We start from the raw sequence: 22,611 nt of genomic DNA on the forward strand, positions 1-22,611 counted from the left end.
AATATAATGAATTGTTGGTTAATTAATTTTATTCATAAAATTGTAATCTATAAATTTTTGAGTCTTGCTTTAGGAGCTGTTCTTCCAGCTTTATATAGAGCTCTCTAGGGCTTCATATATTAGAGCCAAGGCAGAGATCTTCAGCATTTTGAAACGGTCTAGGCTGTGTAGATAAACAAGCCAGATTCATTTTAATCTATTTTGTACTGCACCAAAAAGTAATAATGCCAATCTCTACCACTTTATTATTTGCTATTGGAGCGTTATTAATTTGGGGTGTCAGAGGATGCAAGCTATTCAACTGTCTTTATCTCCAAAACCTGCTAATTAGCAGACAGTTACTAGAATCATTGTGTTCACTCAGCCGAAATACTGTTGGTGAGTCACTCTATATTTCAGCTATAGGCCTAATCACGAAAATAAGGTATGGCATTGCAGTGGGATGACTCTGTAGGGGACAAGCAAATGTAAAGCTACAAAACTATGGCAGAACAGAACAAAAGAGGAAGATCAAAAAATCATGGGATCTCAAATTTCCTATTATCCTGATATATGGGTTTGGACTGCATTCAACTGAAAAGACTTGCTCTGCTTTCTTTGGCTAACCTTCATCTTGTTCTCTTAATCCCAGCTCCTCCTAGCCACTGTTCGCATCCTTACCATTTAATTTTCAGTTTTTCTGTCCTTGCTTCAGCACCTTGTCCTCTGCATTTAAATGTATAGTAGTCTATATGCTTACACTACCTTCATCTTCTCTTCAGTAAGTTTCATTTTGCTGTGCTCTGACTTGTGGCTTTCAGGGTTTCATACCAGCTGTCATTAGAAAGGTAGCCAGAAATCCCTGAGCGCTTTGCACTCTGTTCTTGCCTTTCTCTGTTTTCCAGTTTTAATGAGGCTTATTACTTTTGGAGATTCTCCCCTCTTTCTTACCCTCTCTTCTGTCTACTACTCTTTCTACCTTTGATTACTGCTTTACTGTCTTGCAGATCCTTTCTATTACAGCCACTCCTACAAGGTGTACCTACATCAATGTTTTAGTTTGTCAGGAGTGCACTTTTTGGGAGAAAATAATAATAACAAAAAGTTCTCCCAGTTATTGCCACTTACAGTGCTTTGGTTCATAGAGTGCAGAAAGTGCAGTTCTTTCAGATGAACCTAAATGAGGAGATATGATCCAAGGCAATATTTAACATGTCCCAGCTGGTGGGACTAGACTGGAGATAGTTCAGAGTATCCCCTACCCCCCCAAATGCATGTAGGTTAGATGCTGCGTTTTCAGAAGTGAGACAAACTCTACAAATTTACTCTTGTTGGGCCTTACTACTTGCTAAAATAAACATAGCCTCAGGAGTTTCAGAGAGTCTTTGGCACTTTCCCCTTTCTTTGATAAATCTCTCACCTATCTCTTCATGACTCACCAGTCTGTGCAGAGTGGTCATACATCTGATGTTTTCACACTTCAAAGAGTGGAAATGCAGGAAATTAATGTATGAAGGGAAAAGAAAGCAATTTTAGAAGTGCTTGATCTCCACCGGTAGTAAGACAAGCTGGCCCCTGCCCAGAGCTTGATGAATTCTGCCACGTGTGCGGAATGACTCTGAGTTGGGACAGAGCAGCCTAGTCTATAATGGGAATGGTGGGTCTCTAGATGGGAGTAGGGCTCCCTTCACTGGCTTTAGGTGGAGGTTTAAAGGAATTAAGCTTATTCACCTCCCTTTCCCAGTCCCTGGATATCCTTCTACACAAGGTTATTTAGAAGCCTACCAGAAAGTACCTAGGTACTGCACAGAAATGATAAAGCTTCATCCAAATGTAATTCTCACTACGTTTTCACCATTTTGGATAAGTGCCTCTTAAAATCAATCTAAAAACTCTTGCAGGAACTCTTTGGAGAACGTTGAAGTTCACCAAGGTTGAAAATGCCTGAACTTACAGTCCAGACATCTTCAGCTAGATCCATTTGTCTCCAATTTCCATCAGCAGGGCCACAAAACTCAGGTATCATTCCTAGTTCTGAGTAAGATTTATACTAAGAAATTGTTTGAAGTGTGTCCTTAGAAAAGCAATTTATGTAACAACTTGTGCGTCAGTGTACCATCCCTGGTACAGACCTGGTTACCTTGAGAAAGCAATTTGCTTGCATTTGGATTGTTACCACTCTCTTATAATCAAGTAGCAAAGAATTCCGTCAGAATATCTTCACCCATGAACTATATTATTTTTCATGTTTTACTGCGTAACCACTTCCTTTGTTACCTTCCCTTTAAGTGACATAAGTAAATTCTAGAGCCCTTCCACCTCACGGTGCATAGGAAATGATTTAAGTTGAATATTAGGTAAAGAATGTCATACCTTATAAAGCAAATGAGATACTTTGATCCCTTCCCTTTCCTTGCTTAGTTTACCCTTGCTGAGGCAAGCTCTTCTTGTTTCCAAAGAGAATTTCTTACAAGTAAAGATAAAAGATCCATTAGCCCCAGCCAGTCTGGATGGTTAATTTGCACATCTTTGCTATTTGTTTTAATACATAAAATCCCTTGAAATGCAGAAATCATTTCAAATCATGTACTGCTTTTAGTGCAAAAATGAAAACGCTTATTATGCCATTAATATGAAACATGCAATCTGTGAACTGTAGACATGACATGGACTAATTTTTCTTTGTTGCAACCTGAAACAGATAATATTTTGACTAGATATGTGTCCTCTGAATCTGGGCAAAAGCAATGAAGCGAAATCTTAATCATGTCCAAAAACTCATCTACAGATCTTTACTTCTCTCAAACACCAAACTTGAGAGATTTTTAGAAAAAATATTTCCTAAGAGATTGTAATACTGGTGAGGGAAAAAGACATGGGGTTCCTTCTACAAGTACAAAGGAAGTAACATCTCTGTTGAGTTCGCTGGTACTAATCTCAAACTCTCTTCAGTTTGGGTTCTTTCCTAATTTTTAACACTTCAGAATCTAAATGGCTGTCGGTGAGTACACAGGTGAATCACACCCTAATGTAAAAAAGCTCTTAGTCATTACATACTCTCCATAGGATGCGTGATATGCACAGATATGAATACATCCAGAAATTCTTTTTTTTTTTTTTTTTAATCAGGTGCCATTTGTGTATCACAGATCATAAAACAAAGACTAATACCAAGCCCCCAAAATCCTATAGTCCAAGACTTAATTCTGCAATACTTTTAGGTAGCACTTATATTAAGCATGTGCATGACTTTCTTCAGAGACGCACACCTGGAGCGGGAGGGAAGGGTGGCAGCACGCAGTAAGAAGCACAGTCTGTGAAAGCTTTGTAGAATAGTAGGAGATTAAAGGGAGAATGTGCTTGGAGGATGAACGGCAATGTCAGGTGAAAAATACCGTAAGAGAAGATAAGAAGAGAAAGGCAAGATGAGAGCAGAGAAGAATGGATGCAGCTAATCACAGAACTTGAGAAGGAGACGTGAAGAGCACTATTCACAGAAGTGTACACAGCACGGCTGTATCAGGGAAAGGAATGGGCCTGGCCGTGAAACTGAGGGCAAACATGAGACATGAATAAAAGAAGCCAGAGGGGAAGACCTTTAGATTTCACAAGCAGTGTCTGTTAGTGAAGGACCTGTTGTGCCCTTGGCCAAGAGGGTGGCTGTTCGGGAAGCTTGGGCAGGCTGGGGCTGTGCAAGCTGAAGTTGGTGAAGCTGGGAAAGTACCTGCCAGCTGAGCACTGCCTCCCGGCAGCAGGCTGGCTGCGGTGCGGAGCGACCCGAGCAGAGCCTCCATTCTTCTCAAAGTCTCAAGCTACTACAGAAATGGGTAACTCCATGGTCCTTTTCAGATGGACAAACCTTGCTGTGCCCTTGCAGTGACCTTGCTAGAGCTGTGGAGCTGCAGTAGACTGGACACAGCCTCTAGCTCATAAATCTGCCTCAGCTGGTGTTGCTTGCTCAGGCTGTATTGCCATGCTAGCCAGAGCTGAGAGCTTTTCTTCGGCCCATACTGCACCTATCTATAAAAAAACAACATAGATTTCCCTAAGTTTGTGGTTGTGCTTGCAGGACAACCCTGCAGCACTTTAGTTTTCAATTAGTAAACTCTGGCACTGGTATAGTAGTCTGGTCACGGCTGCTTCAACGTCAGCTGAATGGCAAAATTCACCTGAGAAGCTGTGTACGTCCGTGGGTAATTGGCATTTTGAGAGCTTTACACAGAAGGCAGTGGAGACATTGTATCATTATTAAAATAAAGACAATGCTTTTGGGATTCCAGCTTCTGACATAATTTACATTTGGACCTCTAGTCTCTACTTCAAAAGTGCAATTTTTAATAATCTTTTTATTAATGATGTATAGAATGTTTTCCTTGTTTTTCAACATACTAGCTGAACTACAAACTTAATTATGCACCTTTAGGGATTTTTGCTGTTTGGTGCATTTTGAATGCCCTTCAGAGAGGGCGGTTTGCAAGTGAGAAGTCTGACAAGGTTTCTCTGAGGGAATCAGCAATTTCTCCTCTAACTTTTCCAATTGCTTACATTAAGTTGCAAGGTCTCTGGTGCAAATGAACTAAATGCCACAGCAATGACAGAAAATGTGTCCTTTTTACAAAATAAAAATAGAACCAGGACCTGGGCAAAACTCAATCCTTGGCTTAAATGCTTGCATTTTGGCCAATACTTACAGGTCTTTAATACAAAAATCCTGTGTTCAAACTTGGATGTGCTCATACAAATACTTGACATGCAAAGTGGCCTTTGGAATTGGTGTTCCACCGAATGAGAACTCCAACTTTCCTGCTGCAATATGACTGTTTGGTGGGTCCGGGCCTTGGCACTGGAGAGATTGTTCTTCTGTTCACGTTATGCTGCTGCAGGAACAAATAACAGGTAGCTCTGAGATGACTTATTTTCCTCCCCCTTTTCTCTACCCTCCCATTTTCCATATATTTTAAAGGATGCTGAAACATTCCCTTGGGGACTACAGTCCAAAAAAAAAAAAGAGGATATTGACCTTTTCGGTGTGTTTTAAACTGCCTTTTACTTAGGTGTCTGTCAAGGGAGACCTTTGAGAGAAATCATATTCTTCACAATCTGCACTGAGAGCTGATGGTAGCATTTTTATTCAAGTTGGAAAGCCTATCTGTACTTAACTTTCCACCAAACTCTAGTTGAATAAATTCCCATTAGTTTTGCATTAATTATTTCTGAACCTGAGATCTTCTTGGAAGGTGGCAACTGTATGAGTGAATACAAAATACTTTCATAAGAGAACTTGTCAGAGGAAAATTTTGGCAGTAATTTGAGTAAATTATGGCAAAAATATCAATGGACTCTTCAGATATTTTCTAGAGGGATATTATTTTTCTTCATAATATAAGGGCTCATCATTTGCTCCTGAAATTAATAGCTCTGTTTTTATTTTTAGCATTCATAATTAGACATTAATTTGCTCTCTGAATGCTTACATTTCAAATTCTGCAATCATTGCCTTTTGAGCAAGTACTACTCTAAATGTCTGTGAGAAAAATTCATGACGATTAAGTACATTTGAAGAGTTACTACATTATCAGGGTGATTTATTTTTACTTTCACACGGGGCACAGTCCCATCCATGCTGAAGTCGCTGTCAGTCATAGATGACTCAACAGGAATTCCAATAAAGGCTTCCACACAACGTCACTGTGCAGGTCTAGCCCTCACAAGCTCCTACACAAACCTCTTCTTTCTGCTTTTAAATATAACTTCTGCCACATATCTCAAGAATTGTTTTAAATTGCCCCATGTTTTGCTGTTATTTTTTTCCTCTGCTTCTATTATTTCTCTGGTTGTCAGTCCTTTACAGTTCTTCAGGACACGGACTACTCTGCTGTTGAATGCCTGTAATGCACCCTTCCTGCCATGGACACAACCAGAAAGAAATCTGATGTTGGAAGACTTTCAGCCATCGGTTTTATCTGGCCCGTAGAGAACATGCTAAAGTGTGGTGGCGGTAGCCGTGGCTGGGAAGTTATTAAGTACATATCAAGACAACAGTGGCATCGTTGATCCCTCTATTTTGAATGCCATCTTTCATCAACCAAATATTATGATGATTTGTGAAAAAGGCATACATGAAACAAATTCTTTTCTGTTCATCTAGGCGTGGTGCCTAGTTTTCCAGAAACTAGCCTTCAGAATAGCCTGTCATCCAGGCAGCTGTTTAGGCACATTTTCTAGTGGTATGACATACGCATCAGTGAGATGCTAAAGCTTGTTTTTTCTTTAATATCTCTTTGACCTGTTGATGCATCTAGGACATAGATGATAGGCTTGAACCTCTTCTGCTTTCTCCCTGTAACACACTGTAAAGGTAAAAAACTTACATTCTTTTTATTAGATCGGTTATAGACAGGAAGTCCTGCAGTCTTGTTTGCAGAGGACCACTTCACAGGAGAAGACATCAGGGTGAGAAATGCATAATGCACTTGCCAATTCTCTCTGTAACTTCCTAGGAGAGCCCCAACTGAGGGATTTCATTTCAGGTCCCTTGTGCTGGAAGGCTGTGTGCCAGAGCAGTGTCCTCTTAACAGCAGAGACCCAGCTCTGTCTGGGCAATGTGTTGTCCCTGGAACAGACAGCTCTTGCATGGCTCCTCACTGTCATGCAAAGCCCTGCAGAAGAAAGGGGGAAAAGAGGAGGCTGAAAGGTGCAGCGGACATGATTTTTGCTCCAGAAAGGTTGACGCCTTTGAGTGCTCAGCACTCCCCTGCGTCCTCAGGCAGCTGAAATACCCTTGTGGCTGCTACAGGGGAGACAGCCTCCACTGGGCTGGTCGAAGGTGTTTATAATTGAAAGTCTCTCAGGTGTATTTGTATAGGATTTCTCAAGCTGTACTTTGGAAATTGCTCTTATAGGGTTTTGGAGGATTTGGTAGCAGGTGTTTTCAAAGGATGCGCAGGCCCTGGACTAAACATTCGGCACATATTCATGTGCAATGGCAGAGAGAAGTCTTGCTGGCATTGGTAATCCCCACTAGTCATGTAGTCTACAGCATCCCAAAGCGTAGGCATGCAGTGAGGTATTTACTTACAACACCTTTAACCGAGAGGTTGATCTTTGGCCCATCTAAGCCTGTGACAAAACTGTCCCTTTGCAGAAATGCTGGGAAACAGAAGAAACATAGTATTTGGGGAAGGAAAGCAGAACTGCTGTGCACTTTTGTATTGTAGTACCATTTTCAGGAAGTGTTTTGAACACTTCAGTGCAATAAATAAAAGAAGTAGAGCTAATAGGTTGCCTTGCACCTATTTGCACTTTATTATGAAGAGGGAAATAATCAGTAGATCCCATACTCCAGGACGCTGAACATATCAGATGTCAGCCTGACATAATGAAATCTCTGCTGTGGGCTGCACAAGAACCACTCTGCAACTGGCAACCGCCTCAGGTAGGAGCTCCTTCTGCAAGGAGAGCATTTCAGGGGAACGAGTTCCTCATCTCTCGAGGAACTACACTGCTTAACTGACACATTTGTTCTTCACTGTAATGTTATCATACAGTTTTGCATACTGGTTATATTCTGTCTTCTGTTGTTAAATTAGGCTTTTATTTGTGTGTTAGTGGCCTGCATGTAATGTCTCTTCTGTGGCTGGGGAAGAAATGTACATCTACCTTTTATAATGAAGCCAATTTGCTTCTCAGGTTTCAGATCAAATGCTCTTGCTGTAGGACTGAGACTCATCTAAATTATTAATAGAAAGTTTTTAATGGTAAGGAAATTGTCATAATTTAAGTATCGGGAATAACACATGTAAGTTTGCAAGCTCTGTGGTAGAAAATATCTTCCTCCTAATCAGGATGTCGGTATACATGCAAAGATAAATGAGGGGCCCAGCAAAAATCTATGCTATTTTTCTAGGCAAACAATATAATACAGCAGTCAAATGGAAATTCATTTGTTAAATAGAATTCAGAGCAGGTTGCTGTAGCTGCTGGGGGGGTTATGCTGACAAGGATCAAGATGGGTAGTTTATCTGCAGTTTGTATTCTAAATTGTCTAAATTCCTGAATAATTCTAATGTGATTCAGATGTGTAAGGCAATTAGATGTGACACTCCACAGCCAGATAGCACAGTCTGTGTATCATCAGTAGGTTTAAAATGAGCCCTAAAGCCTTTACAAGATTTGGTGTGTGGGATGTCCCTAGGATGGCTAGAGGCATGAATTGAATGTACTGTAAATAAACTATGGCATGAAAACTTTCACTAGTGCCCAGAGAGGAGAGAAAATGCTGATGAACGTCAAAATGATAACATTTGAATGCAGTGGGTAACCCCTGCCTGACATGCATAGGGCTGGAGCAGAGAAAAATTGATTAATTCAGCCAGCACAGTGAGGGAGAAGCCTGATTCTGACACCAACGTTAATTAGGAAAAATTTTGAGAGGTAAGTCAAGTTATACTGTATATTTTTTCATCTTTGTTCTACATTTCTGAGGAGCTGCTGCCCTGGTGCCTGCTCTGCAGATGTGGGGCTACGACACGAGGAGACATGATGATTTCCTCACGTCTGCCCTGTGAGCCTATGGAAAAACTCAGAACTGATCTTCTCTCCTGATTTCCAGGCTCTATTGCCTGGACGACAGGCAGCAGGCTCAGCAACCATAATGGTAAATCTAACTGTAGCCTGGATCCTGAGGGTCTGGGAGGTCCCCAGGTTTGGCTGCTGTTTTCTCCCTTGTCCTCTGATGTGTCTCACTTCATTCTGTTGTTTGTCGCTGTACAATCCTAGCCTAGGATTGTATACCCCAAGACATGAAATGTAAACATGCCTCTTTCCCTCGTGCTCTTACCTTATTTTTTACTTTTTTTTTTTTTTTTAGTTTTTCTTTTCAGTATTCACAGCTGTGCAGTCCCTTGAATTCTGCATGCCACAAATGTCAAAACCTGCCTGGACACCCCATGGTACCTTTATCACTGATGTAATAAAGAAATGTTGATGTGTGGAGTACAACTAATGCTACAGCATCTGTAAAGCAACCGAGAGCCTTAAAGGAATCATCCTAGGTTTGTACTGGTGAAAATGTGATCAAAATCTGACTAACTGTCACCAGCCTCTGAAAGAGCTACTGAAAAAGAGACTTTGCTTGTTGCCATCTGTCAGCAGTGTTACAATCACGAGGCTTCTTCTAGACTCTCGCTAGTTAGCCACCTGCTGAAGAGAGTGAGCGTGCTCTGCAATGAAGTGGGTGCCTCTGGAAAGTCTTTCTCAGATGATGGGTACTTCCTTGTTGCTTCGTTAATAGCTGTACCAGTCCAATGAACTCCCTGCACAGTCCTGCCTCTTTGAAGCCTTCCCCTTTTTTTCCCAGAAAGAGTTCTTTCTTTCAACAGTTGTGTGAAGCAGCATCCTCTCAGCAGGAGAATATTAAAAGATTCAAAGCAATCCATAAGTATTGATGTCTAGCTAGCGTGGATGCCACCAATGGGAGAAGGTGCAGATGTGTCAAGGCAGCCTGTGGCAAGGGTGGTGCCTTTTTTGAGTAGATCTTTTGTGTGGATTGATAAATAGCTTTGGCTTGCAAGCAAGTATAAATATAAACTGAAGAGTGTTAAGAAATGTGATACATGTAATGTCAGTGCCTGTAGAAACATGAGGTCGAGCCCAGCTGCTCTGTAGTAATTTCTGAATACTGTACGCCGAGACATTTGCTCTGTTTCAGCTGGAGGACTTTGTAAGGAGAAAGGACTGGCAAGAGAAAGGTATGGCTCACCATAATGGACTTTCTGCAAATACTGGAGGCCAGTCAAAAGTCAGTGCCAGATCTCCTGGCTCTGAGGAGCTCTCGCTTTCATCTTCTTCTGCTAAGGCTAGAGGACTGGAAGGACTATGGTCGGGATCACAGGGGATGGAACGGTTTCCACAAAGACTCTCTAGAGGCAGGGGTAGTTTCCTGGGGGCACTGGAGTGAAGTGTAGGCAGCCACATGCATGTCAAAAGGAATCATTCTAGCTGAGGTGGGTCTGTGAGAGAGGTGGACACGCATGTAGCTGATTAGCTGCTGTTTTCAGACTTCAACAATATACTTGGCCTTGGAAAGCTGGAAGTCCACCATATTAGCTCTTGATCTTAGAGAAATGAATGGGACTATTTGAACTTCATCCAACATGTGAGGTATGCGTAGCTGTGCGATGAGGTATTGTCGCCCAGGGACTGGCCTATGAATAGGAAATATTAGATTTCACATCCAAAGAGAAAAAAAGCTAGGGATAAGAAAACATGATATTTGGTAAAGCTAGGCAGGTAATGCAATATGCATGGCCTATGCAATTACAATCAAGAGACTATTATGTCAAGTACTGTATAATCAAGTAATAAGAGACAATCCATCCTTCATAAGCTTACAGGATAAAAAGATAGAAGAATTATCCTAACTTCTCATAAGGATGAAATAAAATACTGGACAAATTAACTATTTGGCAGGGCTTGAGAATTGTGTGTGAATTTTCATGAGTTGCAAGTTAGGTTGTTTGAGTGGGAGCAACATTTTCTCTCTAAACAAAGCAGAAATTTAAAGCTTAAAACAAAATAGTCTTAGAAGTGAGAGACAAGTGGAGTTATGAGGAGCTCAAGCAAGAAATCAAGTTTAATTGGTGCCGTCTGGAGTGCCAAAAAATGCATTTCATCTTCATCATCAATAGAGAATGAAAGAAAAGTAAAAGGCAGTCTAAACCTATTTTAAATAAAATACTTATTCAGGGTCTTTGCGAAGTGTGACTTCTCTGGATTTGTTGTTTCCACACCTTGGCTTTCTGGGCTCTGAGATCTCAGTAATGAGCTGTTTACTGACATTCTTTTCAATTAGACCATCTCTCCTTGAGTAACAAATGTTCTTCTGTTAAACTGATTTAGTCTCGGGATTGTTTTTCCCTACTGACACAAGTCAGGTCATTGTAGGCAAGACTGACAGCTCCAGCAAAAAACCCCATATCACTGTAGCTTGCAAAACATGAATTTTTTCTCTTTAAAAAGGAGGGGGGAAGCCAAAATGAGAATGAAAGAAAATAGTCTGTGTTGCTAAAAGACTTTCCCTGGGACTTTTTCATAATGTACCTTAAAGATCAGGGTAACACAGTAAATGCTGTGACTGGAATGTTTTACTGCATTTTGTGCTGACACAGCCATCATCCTTGCTCTGCCTCTGTTCCTTTATCTATCCTGCAACTTGGCAGGAATATTCAAGCTGGTCCAAAACAGCAAGCTGCAAGTTCTCAGCTCATTTACATATTTTCTCTGGGCAGCTCCGTTGTGTGTATTCTCTGGGCAAAATATGAAAAAAAACTGTTTTATCATACATGAGCACTAACGTCTTGGAAATAATTTGGCATTTTAATAGTTTAGATGTACAGATTTATTTTTTAATTTTCTTTCTTCCAGTTTCAGGTCTTGCCTTCCTCACCTTCAGGCTATTGTGGACTCTGAAACCACAGGTAAGTGGGGATGAATCAGAAAATGGTGATTCAGTTCCTGTGCTAAGACTGGGCTTGAGAACTTGAGCTTTCATTCTTTATCTATTTCTCGAGTTATACCATAAACACAAGGCCAAGATCCTTAAAATCTGCTAGAACTAAAGTAGCTAACTCCTCACTACCTCGCTGGGATTAGGCATCTCATTTTAGTGGAACTCTCCAGGCTTTGGGGATAAGAGCATTTCCCTCACTTGTGGAGGATAAAGACTGCAAGGTGCTGAAGGTCCATTGAAATAAATTATCAAATTACGGTCAAGTGAATCATAAACCCTGATATATCTCCCTGCCAAAAATAATCCTACCAGAGTCAACACTCATAATTTCTCAGTTAGAAATGCTGCTACTGTTGTCCCCACCTCCTCAGGTCGATGGCCCAGTAACTTCCTCGTGGTGAGAGGTTGCATGCTGTCTGGACATTCAGTATAGGGCTTCCACCTCGTACCATCCTATACAACTGATATCCAGACTAAGAGGCTTTCTACTGTAGGAAAAAAGCTAAATGAGGGCTTGACTGGGAGCTCAATGAAATTCATAACCCTTATGTGCTGCGAATACTTTTTATTCCTTGTGATCTGTTTTACAATGTTACATGTGAAGAACTGGAATGGGAAAGGATGCTGACTGGCATTGACATTACAAATTTAATTAATCTGGGACTTGCTGCTGTTTCTCTTCTTCTAAATCATAGAGCTGTCATTGCTCAGCTAGGTATAGTAAATACTGCTGTGGCTCTGCGGCTCATATGTGTGTCTGCTCTGATTCATAAATTACAAAGAAAATATCTAGATGGGTGGATAAATTTAAATATTAATTCATTAGAGCTGACTTTAAAAATAAGAATTTGTCTGAATAATCATAGTTAGAATATTAATGTATATATGTCAGTGACAGGCATGCTGCTGAGAAGGCATTTAACTCCCATCAGGGATCTTTTCCAATGGTTGCATCTTGTATCAATCACAGTTTTGGCCCTTGCAGGTAAAGACATTCTCCCTACTCTGGGATGTGATAACTGTTTGCAGGAATGATCCTTGCCTCAGCAAGGATCAGGGGGAGTGGGGGTGGGAGAGACCTTGTCACTTCCCACAGGTGTAGGAAGTGGGGCCGTCAGCAGCCTTGAGAAGCTCCCATCTGGCAAAAAGCAGAGTGCACTTCTCTGCAGCATGGGTGCTGCAGAAGCCTGGAGAAGAGAAAGCTCAGGGGGCTCCAAACATTAACCTTCCAAAACCTGCAAGGAGGTTATCAACAAGACAGAGCCAGGCTCTTCACAGTGGTGCCTTGGACACCAAACTGGTGTCTAAGCAGATCTTGTTGGGTAAAAAGCTGTCTGGGGACAACCGATGGATGGTCACCAACTGAGCCTTCTCCCCACCTCTGCTGCAGATGGACACTTTACTCCTGGATCTTTCTGGACTCTGACCTGTATAGCTAGCTGCAATTTAAGTCACGCTTTTCAAGGTTTTAGCAAACTTTGTCCTAGTAAGTAAAGATGGCAGTAAAGATGACATTAGGATCCTGTTTCCCTTGTGATTCCCAGAAAGGGTGGAATTCTTATCTGCTCTGTCCTACTAATCAGAGGTTTCTGGGGATTTGGCTTTGTGGGTATTTGGAGATGTTTCATAAGACAAGTCACTCTAGAAAGTAAGACTTTGTAAGGTAAAATCTTAATAAATCTGTTTGCACTTTGAAACCTAAATTGAAGGCCTGTTTGTTAAAATGGCTTTACTGTGGGGAAATGTCATTTTAAGTCTTTTGAGGCAATTAAGAGGTTATGGGCTTTTGTAGTTAAAGCTCAACATCAGTGCAGCTTGGCATGAAAATCGTTAGTAGCTATTCGTTAGAGACAGAATATATGTACACTTAACTACTGTTGTAAAGGATTAGAGTATATTGCTCGTACTCAGGCAAATTCTCATGGCACATAGTTGATCTACAGATAATAATCCTCTCCTGCCACATGATATAGGACTTTGTTCAGCAGAACACTTAAGTACACACTCCTGAGGTCAAGCTTCTCCTCAAGCACTTATTATTTCATTTAGAAAGCACATATGGAGGAATTAAGATAGACTGAGAAGTGATAATTGTGACTTTGTAAGGGAGACAGCCCTTGGATCCAAGTGTTATGAAAGATCCTGCACTGAAAGTGGAGAATTGCAGTAGAAGCTTTCTCAAGCAAGGGGAGAAAAAAGACATATTTTTCCACAGAATAAAAGTGTAAAACCAGCAAGTGAAAAGGGCAAGACTAAATGTCAGTGGAAGTGCGTTCAGTGCACAAGCAGCAAAGCCTTTCATTGCATGAGAATTCAAGTTATTCTTTTTAGCTTCAGCTAAACAAAAACTCTCAGCAGCTAAGAATAACTTTGCTAATACAGTCATAAGAAAATACCAAAGAGAAAACATGAGAGAGGAGCTGGAATGAGTGACAGGCTATTAAAGAATGACGGAATTGCTAAAGTTGTTTTATAACAATGAGGTTTTTAAAAAAGACATAGAGGAAAGATTGGGAAAACAATGAAAGTCTTCTGATAATGTTGATATAAGCATAGACAGGAACATGCCAAGATTTAGTGCATACAGATCAGGATGTCTGGCTGATGGTCATTAGAAGCTACTGCTTACACAGAGGACTGTTGTTACACCCCAGGTACTTTTGAAAAGTTGCCTTAGCCCTTTTCTAAAAAGTGACATAAATCTCTAAGGCTGGAAACGGAACTGCTGCATGGGGGTTACAGGCTTAGAAAACTGGTACTGAGAAGCGTCAGATCTATTGATTTTGGGAGAGACATTAGAGCCTAACAAACCTGCAACTGAAACTCTGTGCAGGACTTGAAAACAGCATAGCTGAAAAATCCTCAAACTCACCAGTAATGGAAGATGAAGAGCACAAATGAACCCTACAGCGCTCAAGTCCATCATGAGCAAACCCAAAGTTTCCTCCTGAACATCCAGTATGCTACTGCATAAGTGCTGAAGAAATTACGGACAACACGAAAGGGAAGTACATGAAAAAACTTGCTTTTCAAATACACTGATTTCCAGGAGACAAGCTGCCATTCTAGGAGCATGGCCTGGCATTCTTTCCATCAAAATTCAAACCTTTAAATTTGGCTATATGAAAATACCTTTTGTTTGAGTGAGGCTTTGCTTATGGATGTCTCTGACCCACTACCTACAGTTATTGAGAATTTCAGTGCTGGGAGCATCACACATGCAGTGTCTCTGATCTGTGTACTCCCCTCCTTTCCTTGTACTGCTTTTTTGCACAGTGGGTTTGAACAACTCAGTGTTCATATTAAAATATTCTGGTGTTCAGCAGTAGAAAGGTGAGGAGGGTGTTCCTTGAAAAGAATTAGAAACAGAGCCCTGAAGGGACTGTCTTCCAAGGAACTGAGAGAACTACATCTGCACAATTTAAGCAATATTTAAGGAGAGATATCATAATAGTCTGTAAGGATTACAAGGTTGTAAACATGAATGGGGGATAAGAATTTTATAGGAAAGTCCAAAGGATGTCAATTAGTATTTTAAAATTAAACAAGGGGAAATTAATCTAAGTAGCTGTATAATCATGCTCTGTGATAGATGTTGGAGTGGAAATTCTTTTTAATTAAAAGTGCTGGAAGGGGAAAGGATTACTTTGATAAGTTTTCTAGTTTGGGAGAAGAAGTTAGGAACTGTTGAATTGAAAACTACCTATTTTGTGGCTTGCCATGATTTAAACTTAGAAATTTTAGCTATTTCTAGACTTCTACAAAGTTTTAAAAAAAATGATATGTGTTATTCAAAATTATTGAGATTTTTCTTTTTTTTTTTAGCCTTAATTTGAAGTGAGAAAACTATTTTCACATCTCAAAAAATGCATTTGGTCCTCATGATTTCATAATACTTATGCACCATTGCTCCTAGTGAGTTGTATCCTATTTCCCTGGTATCTTTTTTGAATTCTTATCTGCTTTAATATGTGATTTGATATGCCTCGCTCTGATCTCTTTCAGCCCCCTTTGTTTTTCCCTGATCAGTGTTCTGTGTCATGTACATTTTACTTTCAGTTTTCATTCATTAAAATGACATTTCTCATCTTCTGCTTCACTGCACTGTTGAGGACTTGACACTTCTTTTCCTCACCCTCTCTGTTCTTACTCATGGCAAACGAAATAATTATTCAAAGCAAAAATCCTGCTATAGGTACCTACAAACCCTGCATACAGAATTTGACTACTTCAGATGTCACTTGGAAAAGTGAGGTTTTGTGGCAACAGGGAGACACCTTGGCATTTTTATAATGTTTAAGAGAAAACTGGACATTTATGTCCTTGGGAAAAGGTATTTCGAGGCAAATTCTCGGCCACTGGAGTGGAGGGGTCTGCAGCACTTTTCTTTGGCTGAAGTTCTGTTGTTTTGCATTTCTGGAGTCACTTGTCATTAAATGAACGTAAGAGCAGAGTCAAGTTCATCAAACCACACCTGCTTGAATGAAAAATTTAAGTAAGCTGTTCTGAGGACAATGTTTTAGATCCCGCTCTCCACTGAAAATGTCCTACAGAAGGTAAGTGCTCTGAGGAATGCCGCGGCAGACAGGTCTACCACCCCTTTCACCTGCGTCAAAGCATATCTTCTTCTGAACAAGATATTATTGATGTGCTCTCCCACCCTCTACTACTATGTCTATTTTTAACCAGGTTCAATCTCCTAAAACCTCAGTGACTATTAAATCTGTACTCGGGCCAAATGTGGTCTGGTGGCACAACAGAGCCCTCCTAAAGTCACAGTGCACTGCGGTGAGTCTGGAGAGACCAAGTGAAGAAAAGTGGGGAGTCAGTTTTAAATATCTCCAGTGACATACTCCAAAAATCTTCTCCATGGCAGGATTTTTCGGATGGTTTTTCTCCCAGTGTGAAAACTGAAAGTAAGCAAAAAATTGAAACACCACCACAGAGAAAATGTAAACCTACTGTGAAAACACTTAGCATCTTTCTAGTCTTATGCCTCAGGTCTGTCTCTGTGGTTGTCTCAAGAAATCAAAACAGAATGTGCCAGGAAAAGAAGGAATATTTTATTATAGTCTTTCAAAGGTCTTTTTGTTTTGACAAATTAAACCAAACCATAGTTAAACCAGTAAACCTGAGAAACTTTTGGTGAATTATTTTAACTTTTTTTTTCTCATGTTCATAGAAAATTTGCAAACTTACTGTCAGTTTTTCTGATTAAGGAGAAATTAAAATTGAAGTTCAATAACTTTTCTACCCATTTTGATTGATTCAGTTGAAATTCATTACAGGGTTACATATTGTTCTGTAACAGAATTCGTTACAGAAAAATGCTACAAGGTTATAGGCTATTTTAGAAGGAAAACCTCGTACTAATCGGCTGGAAAGGCTGGTTTCGATCTACATATTAGTGCACATAAACTGGGAAAAAGAGTCAAGTGAAGCATAGAAGCAGACTTTGAAACTGCAGTAGTATGAAAGAACATAATAGAACAGGATATTAAATAATCAGATATATAATATCTAGCAGAAACTTAATTTTGTGTAATTGCCAAAATAGCAGTTTAGCATCAAGTAATGAATGATATTATAAAAAGATTAGTCTGATACTGTGTTCCAGTTCATAAATGTCACAATTTATTGTTCCATAGCTTACATATTTTCTTAGGTGAGATAACAGTTAATTTTCACTTCTTGCATACAAATACTTGTATTCATTGACCAGAGAAATGAATGTCTTGCCTTAGAGATCGTCTAAATTCTATATACCTGCATGAGTCAACAGTGAGATTTTTTTCACATCTGTTTCCTGTCTTAGTGTTTTGAAGGGGAAATAACAACTTTTTTGGATCTCCAAGTCTATTTACTGCAGGTCAGATTCTGCCATAAGAAGCAGTTGGCCTTGGGGAACTTTATTCTATATGTTTTTTATGGACTTCTTGGAATTATTTGTGGCATGACCTGCCACTCACACTCACTGTGAGCAAGTATGGGAGCATAAAAGCACAAGGTGTGTTATAGCTTTTGTACTGAATTAAGCCTCACTTTAGAGTTATGTTGTGCCTTACCTGTGTGATGTTATTAGCTACCACTGTTCTCCAAAGTGCTGCTACAGATCTCGGAGGTACTGTAGGGACTTGATGCCAGATCTTCAAAACTGCACACCAAGTACTTGCACACATCAATAACAGTCCAATTTTTGTATTATCCATGAAGAATACGGAGAGCAGTGGGAATTGTTGATGCCAAATGCATTGAATGTGTGGCCTCATGATTTAAGTTATGTGGGAAATGAGCAGTTTTATATACCTGGTTCATAGTTACTTGCCAGGTGACTGCTTTCAGAGAATCAGCAGAAAATATGTATTTTTTTAATAGGCATTGAATGGTAGGTCATTTTTTTAGCTTTATAAGGAACTGTTTTAGACTTCTACAGTGATCTCGCTGATTGCTACCACATATTGCACTAAGTCTTTCCCCATGCATGAGCTGGTAAGAGTCAGTATTTCAAGTACAGGATACGTGTTCAATGAACACGACTTAAAAGAATTATTAAATATTTATTGCTGTATTCTGCCTGTTACCAAGCAGCAATACTGAAGCCAGGAAGGAAATCCACAGGATTTCCCTTTCTCTCTTTTTTGTTTTTCTCCTCTTCTCCATTTGCTCTTTCCTTTCTGCTGCCGTCCACGTTTACACTCCTTAGTGGTGAAATGGTGAGAAACAGAAAACTATGGAGAAAATGCAAAAACTACAGGTAAAACTACAGCTTCTCAGAGCCAGGGGTGAAATTCCCATAGGCTACAGAAGGCCAGACTTTCCTTAAGCTTTAGAAAAATCTCTTTGTTAGAAATACCAAACTACATATGAAAAAAGGGCAACTGTGGAAGGTAACAGTTCTAAAGACCTAAAAGATTGTGTCAAGTATGTGTGTAATGGAGGAGGAGCTTAAGTCACAAGTTTTCAAGTAGTTTTTAATTTTCTTTCCAGTGTGCAGAGCCCTGCCTAGTGAATTCAAGCCTGTTGATAAACAGTTTGTTTTCCTTGTTTACTTTTCACAGGCTGATGAGAAACTATCCTTCCACACCCAGGGGCCGTGGACTGAGAACCAGTGCTCTGGAGCTTACAGAGAAAGAGAGACTCCTTTAGAAAGCAATCTAAACCAGGAGCTTTACTCATTAACTTTTGCTGGACTGATGCCACCCAAAGCAATCCCATGTTTTATTGTCCAGGGTATGTTTTAATGAAGGAAAAAAAAAACCCAAAGTATCTCCACTGGTGTCTTTTATTAAGTAATGCAAAATACAGTATTAATTATGACACTGCATGCATTTTAGACAATATAAATGCAAGCCTACAGAAAATGTGACAAAGAAACCCTCAATTACTTTTGAGGTAGTATACAAGGAAAAATAGGAAAGCAGAAACACAGTGGATTAAAAGAACAAAATATTAGTATCACTTTGTGCATACATTAGTCACTCATAAATACATTTGTATGAAATAACTTAAGATACAATTCCATTCTTGTTAAAAAATATACTTCTTCAAATTCACCATTCTTGTTTGTTTTGTTTTCACATGACATTTTATGGTATTTTATCAGGTGGATTTATTTTTTATCACCGCCGTCATGACTTTACCCTTTTCCTCCAAGAGTTTAGGCACAGATGGCCTCATGCACAAAAATAAATAAGAAACCTGCTTGAAGGGAAAAGAATTCTGCTCAAATAGCTTAGGATAGTCTAATAAATACCATTTTGTTTATAAAAATATTTCAGGTTTATAAAAGAGGGGAGGGGACGTTCTCCCATGTGGAAAGGATGTTAAGTGAAAAGTGCTGTATAACATTTTTGAAGAGATTTTGTTTTAAACATATAGTACCATTATGAATATATATTTTATAATAATCCTGTTTCTTAGAACCTTATTGTTCACTAGAAGTATCAAATGCTGTTTCCTTCCTTTTGTTTGTTGTCTTATTGCCGTTTTGGAAGATGCCTAGTTCAGAAGGGTTCCGTATAATTGTGCTTTTGTAAGGCTGTCCTTCCGACTCAAACCAGTACTCCCAGTCCGTTGAAACTGCTGCTGTTTGCTGTGAATACCCGAATGGCTTCCTTGCTCCATGGAAGACTGGTGGATTTCTGAAGCCTCCACTGAACTCTGATTGAGGGACTCTGCTGAGCTGTTGGGGCTCACGTCCACGTATTCTCTTTTCAATACTGGGCTATTTTCAATGTTTTTGCTACTGCATAACTGGACGGTGATCCTTTCATTTTTTTGGTCTCTTGATTCTTTTGTTTTGTAAGTGGGCAATTTGTCCTGTTTACAGCTAGTGCTGATGTCAATATTCAGGCCACTGTCTGTTCTCAGGAAACAAGAATCCACAAGTCTGCTTTGACAGATATCGTCTCCCTCTGAGCAGCTATCTGCTTTGTAACTAGCATAGATGGGGCTTGTTCGACTGTCTCCCTTCTTAATAGGGCTGCTGTAGTACTGCTCTGAAAAGCTACAGGGCGACAGCCTGCCAGTGTTCCTGTAAGAGTAGGCACCGATGTCCTCCACGCTCAATTGCCTCCATCGCCCAGGCAAGTCTTCTTCAGAAAGGTGGGTGCTCCTGCACTCGTTCCTCATTTTCTGATTTGCTAAAGCCTGCTGTGGTGTTATGGCTGAGAAATGAAAAGGTTCGTTTGCATAAGGAGGCAGACTCCTAGTAAAAGTGGGCGAGTTCTCGTTGTCATCAGCAAGCTCCATGTGCTGCGCGGGTTTGGGCTTGGCAAACCTAGGACTTCCCTGATGCTCATAACCTGCAGGTGACTTTCTTTCGAACAGTTCATCTCGGTTGCTCATGTAGATCGCTTGCTGAGAGGCTGTCAGAGTGTTGGCTTGGGCGCTCTCTTTCTCCTCAGATGTGACGCTGAAGCTGGAATAGGAGCTGGAGGTCGGCAGAGAGGTAATGTACTCTGGGAAGGCTTCATGAGAGAAGCTGGAATGGAAACCGTCTTCTTCAACGGTGCTGTCCGTGGAGTTCTGGGATCGCAGGAACCCCACGTCTTTCACTTGGGTGTCCACACTCTGCCTTCTCTCCCTCCTCCTCTCCTCAGGGCAGTAAAGGGCGGTGTCGCTGCAGTAGATGTCCGACTTGTACTGGGGCCTTTGTCCGAGTTTTCCAGCAGAGTCCTGAAAATTGAGATCCCTCGTAGATGGGCTTGACAAGTGTGAAGACAAGCTGTTTGGATCTGGTTTTTCCAGTACTTTGGCAATGACGCAAGTGGGTATGGTATCAGCGTAAGATGTGTGGCACAAGGGGACAGAAAGGCTGCACCCATGTTTTTCCAGATGGATGCTGACTCTTTCCTGAAAGTCAGATGGCAACTGTAACATAAAGAGATGGCAAAGGGGACAGGAGAAAAGGGTGCACGTCAATACTGGTGTCTGCTTGGGCTTATACAACATTCATAGATGAGTGCTGTTTATGACACTGCATGGCTCACTGTATAAGGTTCTTTGACTAATGTGATGGCCACAATCTTTGTGCATTTCTGAAAACAAACATAATCAAATGACTTTTGTTTATTAACATTTGGAAATCTTAATCTGCTTCCCCTCATGGAAAACACTGTGAAACTGAAATGTTTCCTTCCAAGTTAATTCAGGTTGGATAGGAATGATGTAAAGAATGTAGTAAATAACTATCTTAAAAAGGCAGGTAGGAAATTACAGCCTGCAGCAACACTTTCCAGACTGCGTGCATGGGTATGATTTGCAGTTGGAGTAGGGGGGTGTGGAGGTCTCTGCTGGGGTGAGGAAAGAGGAGGAAGAGATCAGATCTATTCTATTCTTTTGCCTTTCTTTGAGCTCATCTTGCCTCCAACTCAGTGCCAAACTGGCTCCTGCCCTTCAGCATTGCATTTGATAAACAATGCTGTTTGGAGAGGCAGGAAAGTTTCACTGACACTTAAAGTAATGGTACTGGCTGCTATGACAGGAGTGTTTCTGTGCTGGGAAGAAGCCAATCAAACCGGCTACCCTGCCCCAGCACTCGGACACCGCTTGTCAGACCAACCGTCCATATAAGCCTCAACATGCTCCCCTCTTCCAGCAGCTGCTACCTGACTACTTTTCTAGTTTCTTACTACACTGGCAGAAATAAAAGCTAAGACCTGAATTTACATTATGATTCCTGTGACAGACTGGTCAGAATTAATCAATATGTCTGTTATGCATCAGAGATCATATAGTTTTTGGAGAAGTCAGGATCAGCTCTGTGGATGGTGGTTCCACCTGCCATTCTATCATGTGGACCAGAAGAGACTGAGAGCCCGCATTCCTTGGTGCGGCTCAAAAGTCTGGTAGGTAATGCCTATGCAGATATCACCAAGCATGCTTGCCAGTCAGGTTTTATCTGCATTGCTCATTTCAGATCTCTATCAATGATCAGACAGGGATATGAGAGTGCTGCATGATGGTTGTCTCTCAGTATTTCTTACTGGAAATCAAAAGAACTCATGTTCAGACTAAGTTTTGAGTTTGTGACTGTGATAGCTCCTTTGATATCCATGCTGATTTACACCACTTAAGAATGCCCCTGAATGCTTGGCTGAACTCTGATTTACTCAGCACTTTCTTTTTATAACTAGAAATCAAGTTCCTCTTTACCACATAATCAGTGGTTAGCCTTATAGCCCTAATGATTGCACTCCCTCCTTAACTTTGTTTCGCTAGAGCAGAGAATCCTACAAATACTGAAGAGGTCCGTTTCCCCCCCTCCTTCTATTTTAGGCAAGAGAAATTTAAGGTGCCTGCTCCTTGTAATGATCTCACATCATATAAGATATGGAACTCCTCTTTTAGCTTCACTGGGAAGTTTTTAAAGTTGGTTTAATCCCCAAAACTCAATGTATTCAAAATATGGCATGTTGTGAAATGGCATTCTTGTTAATGTGGAGTAGGATGAGTGTTTTTTCAACCAACAGACCTTCCAGGATATTTTGGATTAATCATTATGTTGTTAATTAGCTCATATGTCTTCCATTGGAAATAAAGAGTATGATATTGCCAGTCTGCTGGCAGACAGCAATATTAGTCATAGTAAGTACAGATGCAACAAAGATTGAATAAAAAGG

The 22,611-nt window shown here is 40.4% G+C and overlaps 1 protein-coding gene across 5 annotated transcripts in view; it reads right to left on the reverse strand.

The window, feature by feature from the left end:
- Positions 1-18,810: 18,810 nt before the first annotated feature.
- BEGAIN (brain enriched guanylate kinase associated) overlaps positions 18,811-22,611 on the reverse strand; it is a 119,438-nt gene continuing 115,637 nt past the window's right edge. For all 5 annotated transcript variants that reach the window (XM_072864515.1, XM_072864514.1, XM_072864513.1 and 2 more), the window contains one exon: positions 18,811-20,860. In XM_072864515.1, the coding sequence (XP_072720616.1) occupies positions 19,487-20,860 (1,374 nt within the window). In that variant the 3' untranslated portion in view covers positions 18,811-19,486. The remainder of the gene's footprint in view (positions 20,861-22,611) is intronic.

The sequence above is a fragment of the Ciconia boyciana genome, chromosome 6 (genome assembly GCF_034638445.1).
Source record: "Ciconia boyciana chromosome 6, ASM3463844v1, whole genome shotgun sequence".
Classification (NCBI taxonomy): domain Eukaryota; kingdom Metazoa; phylum Chordata; class Aves; order Ciconiiformes; family Ciconiidae; genus Ciconia; species Ciconia boyciana.